Genomic DNA, 18366 nt, shown 5'->3' on the forward strand with positions numbered 1-18366 from the left:
GCAGACAGCGCCAGGTGAAGGCAGCCAGCGCCAGGTGAAGGCAGACAGCGCCAGGTGAAGGCAGACAGCGCCAGGTGAAGGCAGACAGCGCCAGGTGAAGGCAGACAGCGCCAGGTGAAGGCAGACAGCGCCAGGTGAAGGCAGACAGCGCCAGGTGAAGGCAGACAGCGCCAGGTGAAGGCAGCCAGCGCCAGGTGAAGGCAGCCAGCGCCAGGTGAAGGCAGACAGCGCCAGGTGAAGGCAGACAGCGCCAGGTGAAGGCAGACAGCGCCAGGTGAAGGCAGCCAGCGCCAGGTGAAGGCAGCCAGCGCCAGGTGAAGGCAGCCAAGCGGTGACAGAAAACGCTATGGCTGGCGGAGGTTGCGGGAGCGGCCGCCAGGTGGCTCGCGCCACCATCAGCTGATCCTCCCCGCCAGTGTCGCTCGGGTCTCTCCTGTGAACGTGTCGGCGGACCGCCTCACACCCTATCTTTCATGCCGTTCCAAATTGAAATCGAACGCGATATGGAGGAGGAGGATCTCCGTATCAGTGTGGTGGACGTTTACGACCTGGCGTCGGAGATCGGCAAGGAATTCGAGAAGATGATAGACAGGAACGGGGCGGAGGCGGTGACGGGGCTGATGCCGAGAGTGATCAGCGCCCTGGAGCAGCTGGAGAAGCTGGCCTCCAGGCACGAGTCCACCTCCTCCTATATACAGGAGCTGAGGACCACCATCATCCACCTGGAGAACGAGAAGATCGGCAAGGCGGAGGACAGGCAGCGCTACGAGAGGGTGAGCCCAACCGCCTCTCCTATATACGCCACATGCATGCCCGTGACGCACGCCTGCACGCATGACGCACGCGCATTTGCACGCACATGCATGCACAGCACAGCTGTTGTGGGGGGTTGAGTGGGGGGGGGAGGGATATTGGTGGAGGGGATGACAGGTGTTCGTGAAGGGGGGCGGGGGTGTTGTTGACAGTCTGGGTGACCTTGTCGGGTCCCTCCCTGCATTCCTGGCCCCCTTCCTCTCACCCACGCCCACGCTGCCTTGACCCCCACGCCCACGCTGCCTTGTCCCCCACGCTGCCTTGTCCCCCACGCCCACGCTGCCTTGTCCCCCACGCCCACGCTACCTTGACCCCCACGCCCACGCTGGCTTGTCGCCCACGCTACCTTGACCCCCACGCCCACGCTGGCTTGTCCCCCACGCCCACGCTGGCTTGTCCCCCACGCCCACGCTGGCTTGTCCCCCACGCCCACGCTGGCTTGTCCCCCACGCCCACGCTGGCTTGTCCCCCACGCCCACGCTGGCTTGTCCCCCACGCCCACGCTGGCTTGTCCCCCACGCCCACGCTGGCTTGTCCCCCACGCCCACGCTGGCTTGTCCCCCACGCCCACGCTGGCTTGTCCCCCACGCCCACGCTGGCTTGTCCCCCACGCCCACGCTGGCTTGTCCCCCACGCCCACGCTGCCTTGACCCCCACGCCGCCTTGTCCCCCACGCCCACGCTGGCTTGTCCCCCACGCCCACGCTGGCTTGACCCCCACGCCCACGCTGGCTTGTCCCCCACGCCCACGCTGGCTTGTCCCCCACGCCCACGCTGGCTTGTCCCCCACGCCCACGCTGGCTTGTCCCCCACGCCCACGCTGGCTTGTCCCCCACGCCCACGCTGGCTTGTCCCCCACGCCCACGCTGGCTTGTCCCCCACGCCCACGCTGGCTTGTCCCCCACGCCCACGCTGGCTTGTCCCCCACGCCCACGCTGGCTTGTCCCCCACGCCCACGCTGGCTTTGTGGGAACCGACCTGTGAGATTTATATTTATTTAATTTATATGAATTTATATTTACGTTAATTTATATTCTTCGATAGCAATTTGTATAATGATAAGTGGACTGTATTTCTGCAATAATCTCATAATCTCACAAATCGATCCTCTACACATTAGGGGGGGTTTATTAGTTTATATATATGCAGCCAATCAAACTACAAAATTAACTACATACATTGAAGAGGTTCCTTATCTTATAGTACAGCAGGTTAGTCCACCAGGTATAACTAGGGTGTAGACACCAAATTATCCTCTTTGAGGTAGCTTCCATATCACCCAGTAACTGGTGCACAAATCTTGCTTCCTCGTCTTGACCTGTCAAAAGGGCGCTAGCTGTAAAGCCAGAAACCTATATATGACAAGTATTTCAGAGAAAACTGTACATGGAACATGAAGACCTGGCTTAATTACCTTTAGTATGAGGCGATTTCGCGTTCTAACCGGCTAACCCTACCCAATGACATTAATGGCCACTAATGATAGATAATGGGTTTCGGAAAGAACACTTAACTTGATATGTAGACAGCGTGTTGAAAAATGGTACACCTTTGGTTTCCATAACACTACGTCCAAGTAAATTTAACAGGAGCCGAATTTGCTCCCGTGTGAGCCTCTGGTCTCAATATAAACAATGGCTGTTTAACACTCCATACTATTGACGTTACTGGCCGACATTGTCCAGATATGATAGGAGCTAAATTTGCTCCACACGTCTCGGAGGTGACACAACAATGGCTCCCTCCTTCCCCTGACGCCTGGCCTACTTTGTCCAGATTTCAGAAAGTGATAGAAGGGTCACATTTACTCTACTTTAATATTGATAATTAAGTTAATTTATATAAGATGTTTTTATGATGGTAAAGTTCAAAGACTAATGTATTTAAGAATAATTCCCAGCAGAATAGCTGGTGAATTATAATAGTATGTGGTGATGATATCCCGTTTTCTATAGACGGTAATTCCACTACAAGTTACATTTTCTATGGGTAACTTGTTTATACAAGTCAGCTATTATCTGTATGATATAAAATGGTGTCGGATTTTCCGACATAATTCCCCAGGGGGCTGCTCACGGGTCGAAGTCCTATTTAGAACAGACGAACACCGATACTCCTCCTTCGAATTATTAGATTAATTTGATGTTAGTAGTTAGTAATCACACATTTATGTGTCTGTTCGTACAGGACGGATGTCCCGTACTAGAGTTGCAGGGGTTAGAAGTCTAATGCGATTTCATTTCCCTGTTAACTCTTGAAAGGCTAATATTCAAGCCTTATTACATATTATTTAACCCAGAAGACTGGATGTGATCAAGTACTACAGTCAAGTATGATTCAGGGACTGCAGTGAGATCAGTGACATTAGATATAACTTGAAGTTTGTTCAGGTAACTGGTCACTGATATATAAACACTGAGGCCCATGGAATACATCTTGATTAAATAATAAATGTATCAAATCAGTCATCAGATTTATTGGGGTTTAATTTAGTTAATTGATTCAGAAGATTGAATAGCTCATCATTAAAGTAAAGTATGGTTCTGAGACTGCAGTGGGTTCAGTGACATTGGTCGCAGTGACTTGTAGCTGTTTTAGGCTACTGTTCACTGATTTGCCACTGAGGCCTCATGAACTCATCTTCAGCTTTAAATGATGATACTAACATCAACCTCTGTTACTATAGTCAGCTGTAATCTCCTTAGTATAATGCTACTGGAGAAATATAATCAGCTGACAAATTTAGGTTTCTACTGGTATTGTTTATCTGCAGGCATAGGTCTCCTCAGGCTTGATACTGGGCCTGAGAGTAATTTACCTCCTGCAGAGTTTAACATGGTTATGCCCTGATATTTAGTAGGGCTACCAATGAATTGATGGTAGTAGTCTGTCCCCACAAGGACAGCCATTTGGCATTTGATTTGCTCAAATTTACCTGCAGCTGCTTGATAATAGCTTTCCAGGTCAGCATAATCAACTTGAGATTGTTGTGACAAATCTTCACATTTCTTGATCTGTCTTGTTAAGTGGCCTTTAAGACCTGCAAGGGTTCTTTTCATTCTCCCTGCATTATCCATCCTGGCTAGTTGGTGAAGCCTTGTGGGGCTTGTACTTGGGCTGCTCATAATACTGAACAAGCACTGATGGTAGCCTAGGGTAAATTCTGAACTCACTAAGCAATAATCCTACCTCTACTAGAGGTTAGCACTTAAAATTAATACACATTATATATATACAATCATACACTAATGATTTGAGTGATAAACCAGTGTCATTGGAAGTACCTTTAGGTTAGCTCTTCTATATCACCCTAGGATGGTAGAGACACTAATTAATCACTCAAAGGTGTAATGATCATAAGTAAATTATTATATATACACAACTCAACTCGAGTTGATAAAAATTACACCCAAAATAGGGTCTGCACCATTCATTAATGGTGTTAAGTTGTTTAATATAGTACAACTGACTATGGTAATAATGGGACTAGGATGAACGATAATAGTTCAACTAGTCAATGGTTAATATCCTACCCTGTTGTGGGTTGGCAATTAGTAAATATACTGTGATCACTAGTGCAATATATATTAAATGATTCTCTATTTTGGAGAAATAATATACACAATTATTGATAATAGCCTCTTAATTAGCCTCTATGAAACTTCTAATATTATCTAGAAGTATTAAATATTATTATTGACCTCGCGAAATAAACTCCACAAAATTCGTAGATAATCTCTCGCGAAATGTAACACCACGAAATCCGTGAACAATCTCGCGACACAGTCACTAATTTGGCTGGCTTCTATATTAGCGCTGTCATTTCACAGAATAACACGCCACCAAATCTCTGTGGGTGTGCATGAAACCGCTGATGAGGCAGATCTGGGCTGAGGGAGGCTCCTGAGCTCCCTCGAGGCTACGCTGCCGTCTTGACTGGCTTTGTTTAAATCACACTGCACTAGTATATTTAATGAATCCACTGGTTAACTGGTTCATCCGGTACTAAGATGACCAAATGTGGGTTCAAAGGATCAAATAATCCGTCATCCGGTTCGAAGATGACCAAATAATGTGGAAACCGACCTGTGAGATTTATATTTATTTAATTTATATGAATTTATATTTACGTTAATTTATATTCTTCGATAGCAATTTGTATAATGATAAGTGGACTGTATTTCTGCAATAATCTCATAATCTCACAAATCGATCCTCTACACATTAGGGGGGGTTTATTAGTTTATATATATGCAGCCAATCAAACTACAAAATTAACTACATACATTGAAGAGGTTCCTTATCTTATAGTACAGCAGGTTAGTCCACCAGGTATAACTAGGGTGTAGACACCAAATTATCCTCTTTGAGGTAGCTTCCATATCACCCAGTAACTGGTGCACAAATCTTGCTTCCTCGTCTTGACCTGTCAAAAGGGCGCTAGCTGTAAAGCCAGAAACCTATATATGACAAGTATTTCAGAGAAAACTGTACATGGAACATGAAGACCTGGCTTAATTACCTTTAGTATGAGGCGATTTCGCGTTCTAACCGGCTAACCCTACCCAATGACATTAATGGCCACTAATGATAGATAATGGGTTTCGGAAAGAACACTTAACTTGATATGTAGACAGCGTGTTGAAAAATGGTACACCTTTGGTTTCCATAACACTACGTCCAAGTAAATTTAACAGGAGCCGAATTTGCTCCCGTGTGAGCCTCTGGTCTCAATATAAACAATGGCTGTTTAACACTCCATACTATTGACGTTACTGGCCGACATTGTCCAGATATGATAGGAGCTAAATTTGCTCCACACGTCTCGGAGGTGACACAACAATGGCTCCCTCCTTCCCCTGACGCCTGGCCTACTTTGTCCAGATTTCAGAAAGTGATAGAAGGGTCACATTTACTCTACTTTAATATTGATAATTAAGTTAATTTATATAAGATGTTTTTATGATGGTAAAGTCCAAAGACTAATGTATTTAAGAATAATTCCCAGCAGAATAGCTGGTGAATTATAATAGTATGTGGTGATGATATCCCGTTTTCTATAGACGGTAATTCCACTACAAGTTACGTTTTCTATGGGTAACTTGTTTATACAATACAGCTATTATCTGTATGATATAAAATGGTGTCGGATTTTCCGACAGGCTTGTCCCCCACGCCCATGCTGCCTTGCCCCCCCCCACGCCTCCTTGCCCCCCACGCCCACGCTGCCTTGCCCCCCCCCCCCCACGCCCACGCTGCTTTGCCCCCCCCCCACGCTGCTTTGCCCTGCCTTGTTTGGCTGGGGACCTCGGGTGGGACCGTGGCTGGTGGGGTCCACGGGTGGGACCGTGGCTGGTGGGGTCCACGGGTGGGACCGTGGCTGGTGGGGTCCACGGGTGGGACCGTGGCTGGTGGGGTCCACGGGTGGGACCGTGGCTGGTGGGGTCCACGGGTGGGACCGTGGCTGGTGGGGTCCACGGGTGGGACCGTGGCTGGTGGGGTCCACGGGTGGGACCGTGGCTGGTGGGGTCCACGGGTGGGACCGTGGCTGGTGGGGTCCACGGGTGGGACCGTGGCTGGTGGGGTCCACGGGTGGGACCGTGGCTGGTGGGGTCCACGGGTGGGACCGTGGCTGGTGGGGTCCACGGGTGGGACCGTGGCTGGTGGGGTCCACGGGTGGGACCGTGGCTGGTGGGGTCCACGGGTGGGACCGTGGCTGGTGGGGTCCACGGGTGGGACCGTGGCTGGTGGGGTCCACGGGTGGGACCGTGGCTGGTGGGGTCCACGGGTGGGACCGTGGCTGGTGGGGTCCACGGGTGGGACCGTGGCTGGTGGGGTCCACGGGTGGGACCGTGGCTGGTGGGGTCCACGGGTGGGACCGTGGCTGGTGGGGTCCACGGGTGGGACCGTGGCTGGTGGGGTCCACGGGTGGGACCGTGGCTGGTGGGGTCCACGGGTGGGACCGTGGCTGGTGGGGTCCACGGGTGGGACCGTGGCTGGTGGGGTCCACGGGTGGGACCGTGGCTGGTGGGGTCCACGGGTGGGACCGTGGCTGGTGGGGTCCACGGGTGGGACCGTGGCTGGTGGGGTCCACGGGTGGGACCGTGGCTGGTGGGGTCCACGGGTGGGACCGTGGCTGGTGGGGTCCACGGGTGGGACCGTGGCTGGTGGGGTCCACGGGTGGGACCGTGGCTGGTGGGGTCCACGGGTGGGACCGTGGCTGGTGGGGTCCACGGGTGGGACCGTGGCTGGTGGGGTCCACGGGTGGGACCGTGGCTGGTAAAGATGAATGATACACAAGGTTGGGAACACCGCCCTGGGCCACCTACTGACCTTTAGCCATTTTAGTTTCATCAGAGGCAAAAGATTCTTAACATACAAATGCAGCCTCCTCGTCTTGAAGGGCAGTTTATAAGTGAGACTAGGCCTACACAAGCTTGTTGCACAATGTTGCTTTGCATGCCCGCCTCTAACTTACATGGATATTTTGGGACGTAGGCAGCCACAGTCGAGGGATATGTTTGATGGTGCTGCTGGAACACAGTTGTGTTAAGTTACCAGTAATGGTGGGTGTATGTTGCTCTGAGGACAGTGTCGGACGACCTGCGTGAGAGGCAGAGGAGGAGAGTAGCCATAGGAAGGTTTCATCTTTGTCACGAAGGATAGGGGACTTAGGAAGACTATAAGGCCTTCTACAGCTTTTGTCAAGAACTTCAACTCATTCGCCGTGTTGGAGGACGAGTGATGTAGGAAGGTCCGGGTAACGCCGGGAGCGTCGGCAAAGGAAGTAAGAGAATTTCGGTTGTGGATGATTCCCAGGTGAGGTATTTGGATAGAACCGTTTGTGCCAGAAATATGGGGAGCAGGTTAGGGGTTGTTATCGGGGAGCAGGAATGGGCGATATTGTAAACAATATGAATGTGATATTGTGGCTGGAAATGGGAACAAACCTGTTAATTGACTCAGTGCCGGTGGTAATGAAGGAGGACGAGTTAGGAGGAAGGCACTGATTCAGAGGTTAAAAACACCAGTAGGAATAGTTACGAGTAAGGGGAGGGATTCCGATCATATGTGGCGTTCTTCAGAGAAGGGGGTTGGGGTTGGAAATAGATGTTTCTCTAGGGCATTTGAAATCAGTTATCACCAGGGAAATATTGCAAATCGAAAGCAATATTGATAAAAATTGATAACTGGGAAGGGGGGGGGGAATGTATTTGGCAATTCGTTGGAATCTGTGGTTGGAGGGTTTGTTTATACTGTTAGTTGATAGTGGGATGGGGAGGGAGACAATAACAGTTCGTGTTGGCAGGGAGAAGTATGGGTAAAAGGAACAGGGAAGGAGAAGGGCCTCAAGATAACAATACACTTAAGGTATATTACACAAATAGTAGAAGTCTAAGGAACAAAATATACGATTTAAATGTTTAAATGCTCTTTTCTGTACAGCAACAATAGGTATTGCAGTAACTGAAACATGGACAAATGTAGAAAACAAGGAACTATTTGCTGAATATCAAATAAACGGATTTAGTAATTATGTCATGGGTGACTTTAATTTTAGTGGAATAAACTGGCTTAAACAGGGAATACGGAAGCAGAAGATTTAGAATTAGTTGACGATAGTGGGAAGAGTGATACTACCAAAACCAGATTAAACATAGAATGGAATAGACGTGTAAGCGAGAATTTTGTTAGTGTCAGAATTCCGGAAAACTGATTTTAATGGACTAATTCTTTGATGGGATAGATTGGACAGACCTGGGCCTGGGGGGTGGGCCGGTAATGGAGCGAGATGTGAACCTCGCGATGAATGACGTAACAAATCGATGTGGATCAAAATTTAAGTTTAAAAATGTTGGAAGCAAAGCCCATAAAAATTGATTAGATCGAATAATAACAACCCCAAATGGATAACTATGTCTGAAGAACCTTATATGTTAAAATGAAGCTTGGTACAAAAGGAATGAAAATGGAAAAGTCATTTTAGAACAAGAATTCGTGCAACTGTTTAAAAATGTTAAAAAAGAGATAAGGAAGGCAAAAAGAAACTATGAAGTTCGCATAGCAGGGCGAGCAAAGGCAAAGGCCTAAAGAGTTTTTCAGTTATATCAAATAAAGATTAGGGAAATGACAGATCCATTAAAACTGAGACAGGTCAAATAACTGATAATGACGAAGAGATGACTAGTATTTTTAATAAATATTTTATCTTTGTATTTTACTAAACAAAAACTTAACATTATGCCTTCAGCCGAAAACAAGTCTATGTGGGTGGGGACGAGTACAGGTTCTCTAGTTTAGCAGTCACCAGGGAGGATGTTATTAAACAAATAGTGAAACTCAAGTCAAACAAATCCCCAGGGCCAGACGAAGTGCTTAAACAATGGAAAGAGGAACTTTGCGAGCCATTGTCTACCATATTTAATAAATCATTAGAGTCAGGCAGAATCCCAGAGTCATGGAAGCCTGCTAATGTGGTACCTATTTTCAAGAAAGATGATGAATCACTTGCGTCAAACTATCGGCTAATTAGCTAAACGTCTAATTGTGGAAAAGTTTCTTGAATCGATAATTGCAAAATCCATTCCTCTTCATCTTGAAAAACATGGATTAATAAATGATTCCCAACATGGTTTTACTACCTTGGCTACCTTGAGGCTACCTTGAGGTGCTTCCGGGGCTTAGTGTCCCCGCGGCCCGGTCGTCGACCAGGCCTCCTGGTTGCTGGACTGATCAACCAGGCTGTTAGACGCGGCTGCTCGCAGCCTGACGTATGAGTCACAGCCTGGTTGATCAGGTATCCTTTGGTATACTAAGGTATACTTATCAGGTATACTAAGGTTAGTTTAGTTCATTTATTATTCACCCGCATACACATCCTGTAGGCGGTCGTGGAAGGGGTTACAGAGGCACACAATGGTCTCAGGACTGAACCCTAATATTCATTTAGCTAAGCAAGTTAGTATTGATGAGCTCGTTACAAAATTTAATGTACATTGTCACATCAACAATGGACTCGAGACCGACCACAAGTACAGTTCCTAAATTAAGCAAGTGACATATGTGGAGAACTAGCAAGATAAACAATTGATAAGTTTATCTTGCACCTACCCTCCCCCACCCCCATCCAGCGGGCAGAGGTGGATAGGTTACAGTCACTTAGTTACTACCTACAGTTTGCAAACTGGGGTTTATTTGGCTAAAATTTCTGGTAGCAGATAATTTTGAAAGAAATATTTACACATTTCTTGAACAATTGTTGTAGAACATATAAACCCGTCTCTGAATTCACATATCTTGTCGCACTCCATCACATAGTGACGGAGGGTGTGCGAGTATGTTTGTTGACACAGTTTACATTTGGTCAGGTCTACATCTGCAGGTAATGAAAATTCCCAGAGATACTTATAGCAGAGTCAAAGCCGAGCAGTAGTGATATTTGGGAGTCTGCTTATTTTATTGGATGAACCATAGATGTGTGACTCCTCTTGCATGATAGTATGGTGATAGATGGAATTACTGGTGTCGATGTCACTTTACCTCAGATATACAAGATTTTGTTAAAGTTCTTGGTGTACTATTGCTCTCAGACTGCTTATAGGCAACCCAAGGTTATAATCAGCTCCTCCTTTAAAGGCAGATTCTTTGGCTAAACCTTTACTGCTAGAATCCACTCAGTAAAACATCTAAACTATTGGGATCGACTATAATGCCTTAATCTGTATTCTCTTGAGTGCAGGCGGGAGAGATACATAAAGGGGGGAGGGGCCTGATGTCTGAGTGGACAGAGCTCGGGGTTCGTAGGCAGTTACTTTCACCCTGATGCTCCTGTTCACCTAGCAGTAAATAGGTACCTGGGAGTTAGCTGCTACGGGCTGCTTAGTGGGGGGGGGGGGGTGTATGAAAATTAGGATTAGGGACTTGCCCGAAACGCTATGCGTGCTAGTGGCTGTACAAGAATGTAAGAACTCTTGTGTATTTAAATAAATAAAAATAAAGTAAAATAAATAAAACGAATTTACACGTGGAAAATAGTAGAGGGGCTGGTCCCAAACCTGCACACAGAAATAACACCACATGAGACCAGGAGGCATGGCAGGATGTGCAGAATACCCCCGTTGAAGAGCAGAGGTGCAACAGGTACTCTGAGAGAGAACTCTATCAACATCAGAGGCCCGAGACTGTTCAACACGCTTCCACTACACATAAGGGGCATAACTGGCCGACCCCTCACAGTGTTCAAGAGAGAACTATCAACATCAGAGGCCCAAGACTGTTCAACACGCTTCCACTACACATAAGGGGCATAACTGGCCGACCCCTCACAGTGTTCAAGAGAGAACTATCAACATCAGAGGCCCGAGACTGTTCAACACGCTTCCACTACACATAAGGGGCATAACTGGCCGACCCCTCACAGTGTTCAAGAGAGAACTATCAACATCAGAGGCCCGAGACTGTTCAACACGCTTCCACTACACATAAGGGACATAACTGGCCGACCCCTCACAGTGTTCAAGAGAGAACTATCAACATCAGAGGCCCAAGACTGTTCAACACGCTTCCACTACACATAAGGGACATAACTGGCCGACCCCTCACAGTGTTCAAGAGAGAACTATCAACATCAGAGGCCCAAGACTGTTCAACACGCTTCCACTACACATAAGGGACATAACTGGCCGACCCCTCACAGTGTTCAAGAGAGAACTATCAACATCAGAGGCCCGAGACTGTTCAACACGCTTCCACTACACATAAGGGACATAACTGGCCGACCCCTCACAGTGTTCAAGAGAGAACTATCAACATCAGAGGCCCAAGACTGTTCAACACGCTTCCACTACACATAAGGGACATAACTGGCCGACCCCTCACAGTGTTCAAGAGAGAACTATCAACATCAGAGGCCCGAGACTGTTCAACACGCTTCCACTACACATAAGGGGCATAACTGGCCGACCCCTCACAGTGTTCAAGAGAGAACTATCAACATCAGAGGCCCGAGACTGTTCAACACGCTTCCACTACACATAAGGGACATAACTGGCCGACCCCTCACAGTGTTCAAGAGAGAACTATCAACATCAGAGGCCCGAGACTGTTCAACACGCTTCCACTACACATAAGGGACATAACTGGCCGACCCCTCACAGTGTTCAAGAGAGAACTATCAACATCAGAGGCCCGAGACTGTTCAACACGCTTCCACTACACATAAGGGACATAACTGGCCGACCCCTCAGTGTTCAAGAGAGAACTATCAACATCAGAGGCCCGAGACTGTTCAACACTCTTCCACTACACATAAGGGACATAACTGGCCGACCCCTCACAGTGTTCAAGAGAGAACTATCAACATCAGAGGCCCGAGACTGTTCAACACGCTTCCACTACACATAAGGGACATAACTGGCCGACCCCTCACAGTGTTCAAGAGAGAACTATCAACATCAGAGGCCCGAGACTGTTCAACACGCTTCCACTACACATAAGGGGCATAACTGGCCGACCCCTCACAGTGTTCAAGAGAGAACTATCAACATCAGAGGCCCGAGACTGTTCAACACGCTTCCACTACACATAAGGGACATAACTGGCCGACCCCTCACAGTGTTCAAGAGATAACTTGATAATCACCTCCAAAGGATACCTGATCAACCAGGCTGTGATTCATACGTCAGGCTGCGAGCAGCTGCGTCCAACAGCCTGGTCGACCAGTCCAGCAACCAGGCGGCCTGGTCGACCAGTCCAGCAACCAGGCGGCCTGGTCGAGGACCGGGCCGCGGGGATGCTAAGCCCCGAAACTACAAGGTAACCAAGATAACTCATCAGCTCGATCATGCATTTGGAGGCCAACATGAGATGGAATCCAAATAAAATAGACTTCGTTGCCATCATTAATAATTTTGTTGTATGTGTGTGTAGCTTCAGACAAGAGCATGTTACAGTTATGTCTTTACTAAGGCCGCTCATGTTTGACAGCATTCTATTTCAGCATAATTGAGGCAGTTGATAGTGATAAGGTTTATGACGTTGTGTATCCTGCTTGATAGTATCACACTTTTGATACAGTGCCACATGAAAGACTGATTAAAAAGATAGAGGTCCACAGTATTGGGGTGATATCTTAGGTTTGATTAGGGCGTGGTTATACCAAAGGTAACAGGAGAGTGAGTGTGAATGAAGTTAAGTCAAAGTGGGAACTGTTGTAAGTGGAGTGCCTCAAGGCTCTGCCCTGGGACCTCTGTTTAATTATAATATATATAAATGGTTTAGACTCTGGTTTGAACTGCAATATTTGCAAAATTGCTAATAGTTGGGCGCAAGTGATCTTTGTCCTTTCTTGAAAACTGGTGCCACATCAACAAGCTTCCACGACTCTGGCACTCTGCCTGACTCTAATGATTTATTAAATATGGTAGACAGTGGCTCGCAAAGCTCCTCTTTGCATTCTTTAAGCACCCTGGCAAACACTTCATCCGGCCCTGGGGATTTGTTTGGTTTGAGTTTCACAATATATTTAATAACATCCTCCCTGGTAACTGTTAAACTAGTCAACCTGTCCTCGTCCCCACCCACATAGACTTGTTCAGCTGAAGGCATAATGTTCCTCTTTTGTAAATACACAGATAAAACATTTATTTAAATTACTACTCATCTCTTACTCTTTAAATTACTCTGTGGGGCGGCTCAACACACAGTTGTTCTCACACTGTGGGGCGGCTCAACACACAGTTGTCCTCACACTGTGGGGCGGCTCAACACACAGTTGTTCTCACACTGTGGGGCGGCTCAACACACAGTTGTCCTCACACTGTGGGGCGGCTCAACACACAGTTGTCCTCACACTGTGGGGCGGCTCAACACACAGTTGTCCTCACACTGTGGGGCGGCTCAACACAGTTGTCCTCATTCGGTATTCAGTTCCCCTTTCAGAGCGGGAGAGATCTGTGAATTAGAGGGAATACAGAGAACATATACGGCACGCATAGACACGATAAAACATCTAAATTATTGGGACCGTCTCAAAGCTCTCAAAATGTACTCTCTGGAAAGGAGACGAGAAAGGTATCAAATAATATATACATGGAAGATACTGGAGGACCAGGTCCCAAGGTCCCACAGTAGAATAACAACATACTGGAGCGAAAGGTACGGAAGGAAATGCAGAATAGAACCAGTGAGGAGTAGAGTTGCCATAGGCACAATCAGAGAACACTGAACATCAGAGGTCCACAGCTGTTCAACACCCTCCCAGCAAGCATTAGAAATATTGCCGGAACAAAGGTGGAAGTATTCAAGAGGCACTTAGATGAGTTCTTGCAAGAAGTGCCAGACCAACCAGGCTGTAGGGGGTATGTGGGCCTAACGCCCAAAGTGTGAGGACTTTGAAAGAGAAATTGATAATATGCCTATGCACTCAGCTCCTGGGCCTGACTCATGGAATGCAATATTCATAAAGAAATGTAAAGTACCAGTAGCGAGAGCACTCAGCGTAATATGGAGAAAGAGCCTGGATACAGGGGAGATACCAGCAGCACTTAAATCTGCAGATATAGCTCCGTTGCACAAGGGGGGGAGTAAAGCCTTGGCAAAAAATTATAGGCCAGTTGCACTAACATCACACATAATAAAAGTGTTTGAAAGAGTGATTAGGAATCAAATTTCTAGTTTTATGGAAAACAATGAATTGCACAATCCAGGACAACATGGATTTAGAGCGGGAAGATCCTGTCTGTCACAGTTACTCAACCACTATGACAAAATCACAGAAGCCCTAGAAGAAAAGCAAAATGCAGATGTTGTATACACAGACTTTGCAAAGGCGTTCGACAAATGTGACCATGGGGTGATAGCTCACAAAATGAGGTCAATGGGAATAACTGGAAAAGTAGGACGCTGGATACTCAATTTCCTGTCGAACAGAACACAAAGAGTAACAGTCAATCAGATAAAATCGAGTCCAAGCGATGTTAAAAGCTCTGTACCTCAAGGTACAGTCCTTGCACCGCTACTGTTCCTTATTCTCATATCTGATATAGACAAAAATACACGTCACAGCTTCGTGTTGTCCTTTGCAGATGACACAAAAATCAGCATGAAAATTACCTCTGCTGAAGACATTGAAAAACTACAAGCAGATGTCAACAAAGTTTTTGATTGGGCAGCAGAAAATAACATGATGTTTAACAGTGATAAATTTCAGGTACTCAGGTACGGCAAAAATGAGGATCTGAAACATAATACAGGGTACAAAACACAATCGACTCTTCCCATAGTAGAAAAACAGCATGTAAAGGATTTAGGAATAATGATGTCCGACGATCTAACGTTTAGGGAGCATAACCAAGCAAATATCGCGTCAGCCAGAAAAATGATCGGATGGATTACGAGAACTTTCAAATCCAGGGATCCCATCACAATGGTTGTACTCTTCAAGTCACTTGTGTTGTCCCGTTTCGAGTACTGCTCAGTACTCACTTCCCCCTTCAGAGCAGGAGAGATTGCTGAAATAGAGGGAATACAGAGAACATATACGGCACGCATAGACGCGATAAAACACCTAAATTATTGGGATCGTCTCAAAGCTCTCCAAATGTACTCTCTAGAAAGGAGACGAGAGAGATACCAAATAATATACACATGGAAAATACTGGAGGGTCAGGTCCCAAATCTACACAGTAAAATAACAACGTACTGGAGTGAACGATATGGAAGAAAATGCAAGATTGAACCTGTGAAGAGCAGAGGTGCCATAGGCACAATCAGAGAGCACTGTATAAACATCAGGGGTCCGCGGTTGTTCAACGTCCTCCCAGCGAGCATAAGAAATATTGCCGGAACAACCGTGGACATCTTCAAGAGAAAACTGGACGATTTTCTAAGAGAAGTTCCGGATCAGCCGGGCTGTGGTGGGTACGTGGCCCTGCGGGCCGCTCCAAGCAACAGCCTGGTGGACCAAACTCTCACAAGTCGAGCCTGGCCTCGGGCCGGGCTTGGGGAGTAGAAGAACTCCCAGAACCCCATCAACCAGGTATCAACCAGGTAACGCGCATGGGGTATGTGCATGGCCTAACCAACCCTACGATAAAATAACAAACATATGAGAGAGATATGCAGGCGATGAGTCACAATAACGTGGCTAAAGTATGTTAACCAGACCACACACTAGAAGGTGAAGGGACGACGACTTTTCGGTCCGTCCTGGACCATTCTCAAGTCGATTGAGAATGGTCCAAGACGGACCGAAACGTCGTCGTCCCCTCACCTTCTAGTGTGTGGTCTGGTTAACATGAGAGAGAGATTTTTGTTTTATGGAGGCGTAAGGTGACTACGACGTCATATGTTGATGTGGGCACAGGTGGTGGCGGCGGCAGGCGGGGGCAGTTGTGCTGCTTCGCTCACCACGACTAGAGGGGCCTCGTATTCCGTCCCGGTGTGGTGCCCTGCTTCTCACCTCTCACCCCACCTGCCTCGCCTCTATCATCCTCCACACAGTTCCCACAGTTATACTCCTAAGCCTGGCTTGGGGTTAGGATTGTTAACTTGATCTAGTAAGCTGTTGCTGGGAGCGGCTCGTAGGTCCTCATACCCACTGCAACCCGGTTGATCCGGTACTTCCTGGAGGAATTTATGAACTGTTTCTTGGAGAGGAAGAGAAGGAAGGTTGGCGGGAAGGTGTTGTCCTCCGGGCCTCTGGTGGACCAGCCTCTGGTGGACCAGCCTCTGGTGGTCCACCCTCTGGTGGTACAGCCTCTGGTGGACCAGCCTCTGGTGGTCCAGCCTCTGGTGGTACAGCCTCTGGTGGACCAGCCTCTGTTGGTCCAGCCTCTGGTGGACCAGCCTCTGGTGGTCCAGCCTCTGGTGGTACAGCCTCTGGTGGACCAGCCTCTGGTGGACCAGCCTCTGGTGGTACAGCCTCTGGTGGTCCAGCCTCTGGTGGTCCAGCCTCTGGTGGACCAGCCTCTGGTGGACCAGCCTCTGGTGGACCAGCCTCTGGTGGACCAGCCTCTGGTGGACCAGCCTCTGGTGGTCCAGCCTCTGGTGGTCCAGCCTCTGGTGGACCAGCCTCTGGTGGACCAGCCTCTGGTGGACCAGCCTCTGGTGGACCAGCCTCTGGTGGACCAGCCTCTGGTGGACCAGCCTCTGGTGGACCAGCCTCTGGTGGTCCAGCCTCTGGTGGTCCAGCCTCTGGTGGTCCTGCCTCTGGTGGTCCAGCCTCTGGTGGTCCAGCCTCTGGTGGACCAGCCTCTGGTGGACCAGCCTCTGGTGGACCAGCCTCTGGTGGTCCAGCCTCTGGTGGACCAGCCTCTGGTGGTCCAGCCTCTGGTGGACCAGCCTCTGGTGGACCAGATTCTTGTGGACCAGATTCTGGTGGTCCAGCCTCTGGTGGTCCAGCCTCTGGTGGTCCAGCCTCTGGTGGACCAGCCTCTGGTGGACCAGCCTCTGGTGGACCAGCCTCTGGTGGTCCAGCCTCTGGTGGTCCAGCCTCTGGTGGACCAGCCTCTGGTGGACCAGCCTCTGGTGGACCAGCCTCTGGTGGTCCAGCCTCTGGTGGTCCAGCCTCTGGTGGTCCAGCCTCTGGTGGTCCAGCCTCTGGTGGTCCAGCCTCTGGTGGTCCAGCCTCTGGTGGTCCAGCCTCTGGTGGACCAGCCTCTGGTGGACCAGCCTCTGGTGGACCAGCCTCTGGTGGACCAGCCTCTGGTGGACCAGCCTCTGGTGGACCAGCCTCTGGTGGTCCAGCCTCTGGTGGTCCAGCCTCTGGGGGTCCAGCCTCTGGTGGTCCAGCCTCTGGTGGTCCAGCCTCTGGTGGTCCAGCCTCTGGTGGTCCAGCCTCTGGTGGACCAGCCTCTGGTGGTCCAGCCTCTGGTGGTCCAGCCTCTGGTGGTGAGGTGAGGAGAGGGGCGGCATGGTCTACCAGAGAGGTGAGGAGGGGGGCGGCATGGTCCACCAGAGGGGTGAGGAGGGGCGGCATGGTCTACCAGAGAGGTGAGGAGGGGGGCGGCATGGTCCACCAGAGGGGTGAGGAGGGGCGGCATGGTCCACCAGAGGGGTGAGGAGGGGCGGCATGGTCCACCAGAGGGTTGAGGAGGAGGGGCGGCATGGTCCACCAGAGGGTTGAGGAGGAGGGGCGGCATGGTCCACCAGAGGGGTGAGGAGGAGGGGCGGCATGGTCCACCAGAGGGGTGAGGAGGAGGGGCGGCATGGTCCACCAGAGGGGTGAGGAGGAGGGGCGGCATGGTCCACCAGAGGGGTGAGGAGGAGGGGCGGCATGGTCCACCAGAGGGGTGAGGAGGAGGGGCGGCATGGTCCACCAGAGGGGTGAGGAGGGGGGCGGCATGGTCCACCAGAGGGGTGAGGAGGGGGGCGGCATGGTCCACCAGAGGGGTGAGGAGGAGGGGCGGCATGGTCCACCAGAGGGGTGAGGAGGGGCGGCATGGTCCACCAGAGGGGTGAGGAGGGGCGGCATGGTCCACCAAAGGGGTGAGGAGGAGGGGCGGCATGGTCCACCAGAGGGGTGAGGAGGAGGGGCGGCATGGTCCACCAGAGG

General features: G+C 49.4%; 1 protein-coding gene across 2 annotated transcripts in view; it reads left to right on the top strand.

Annotated features, from left to right (window-relative positions):
• The first annotated feature begins 225 nt into the window (after positions 1-225).
• Rilpl (Rab interacting lysosomal protein like) overlaps positions 226-18366 on the top strand; it is a 291487-nt gene continuing 273346 nt past the window's right edge. The window contains exon 1 of one of the 2 annotated variants that reach the window (XM_045754758.2): positions 226-773. In XM_045754758.2, the coding sequence (XP_045610714.1) occupies positions 474-773 (300 nt within the window). In that variant the 5' untranslated portion in view covers positions 226-473. The remainder of the gene's footprint in view (positions 774-18366) is intronic. The other variant, XM_045754759.2, reaches the window with a different exon arrangement.

Source organism: Procambarus clarkii, chromosome 37 (assembly GCF_040958095.1).
Source record: "Procambarus clarkii isolate CNS0578487 chromosome 37, FALCON_Pclarkii_2.0, whole genome shotgun sequence".
In the NCBI taxonomy this organism is placed as follows: Eukaryota; Metazoa; Arthropoda; class Malacostraca; order Decapoda; family Cambaridae; genus Procambarus; species Procambarus clarkii.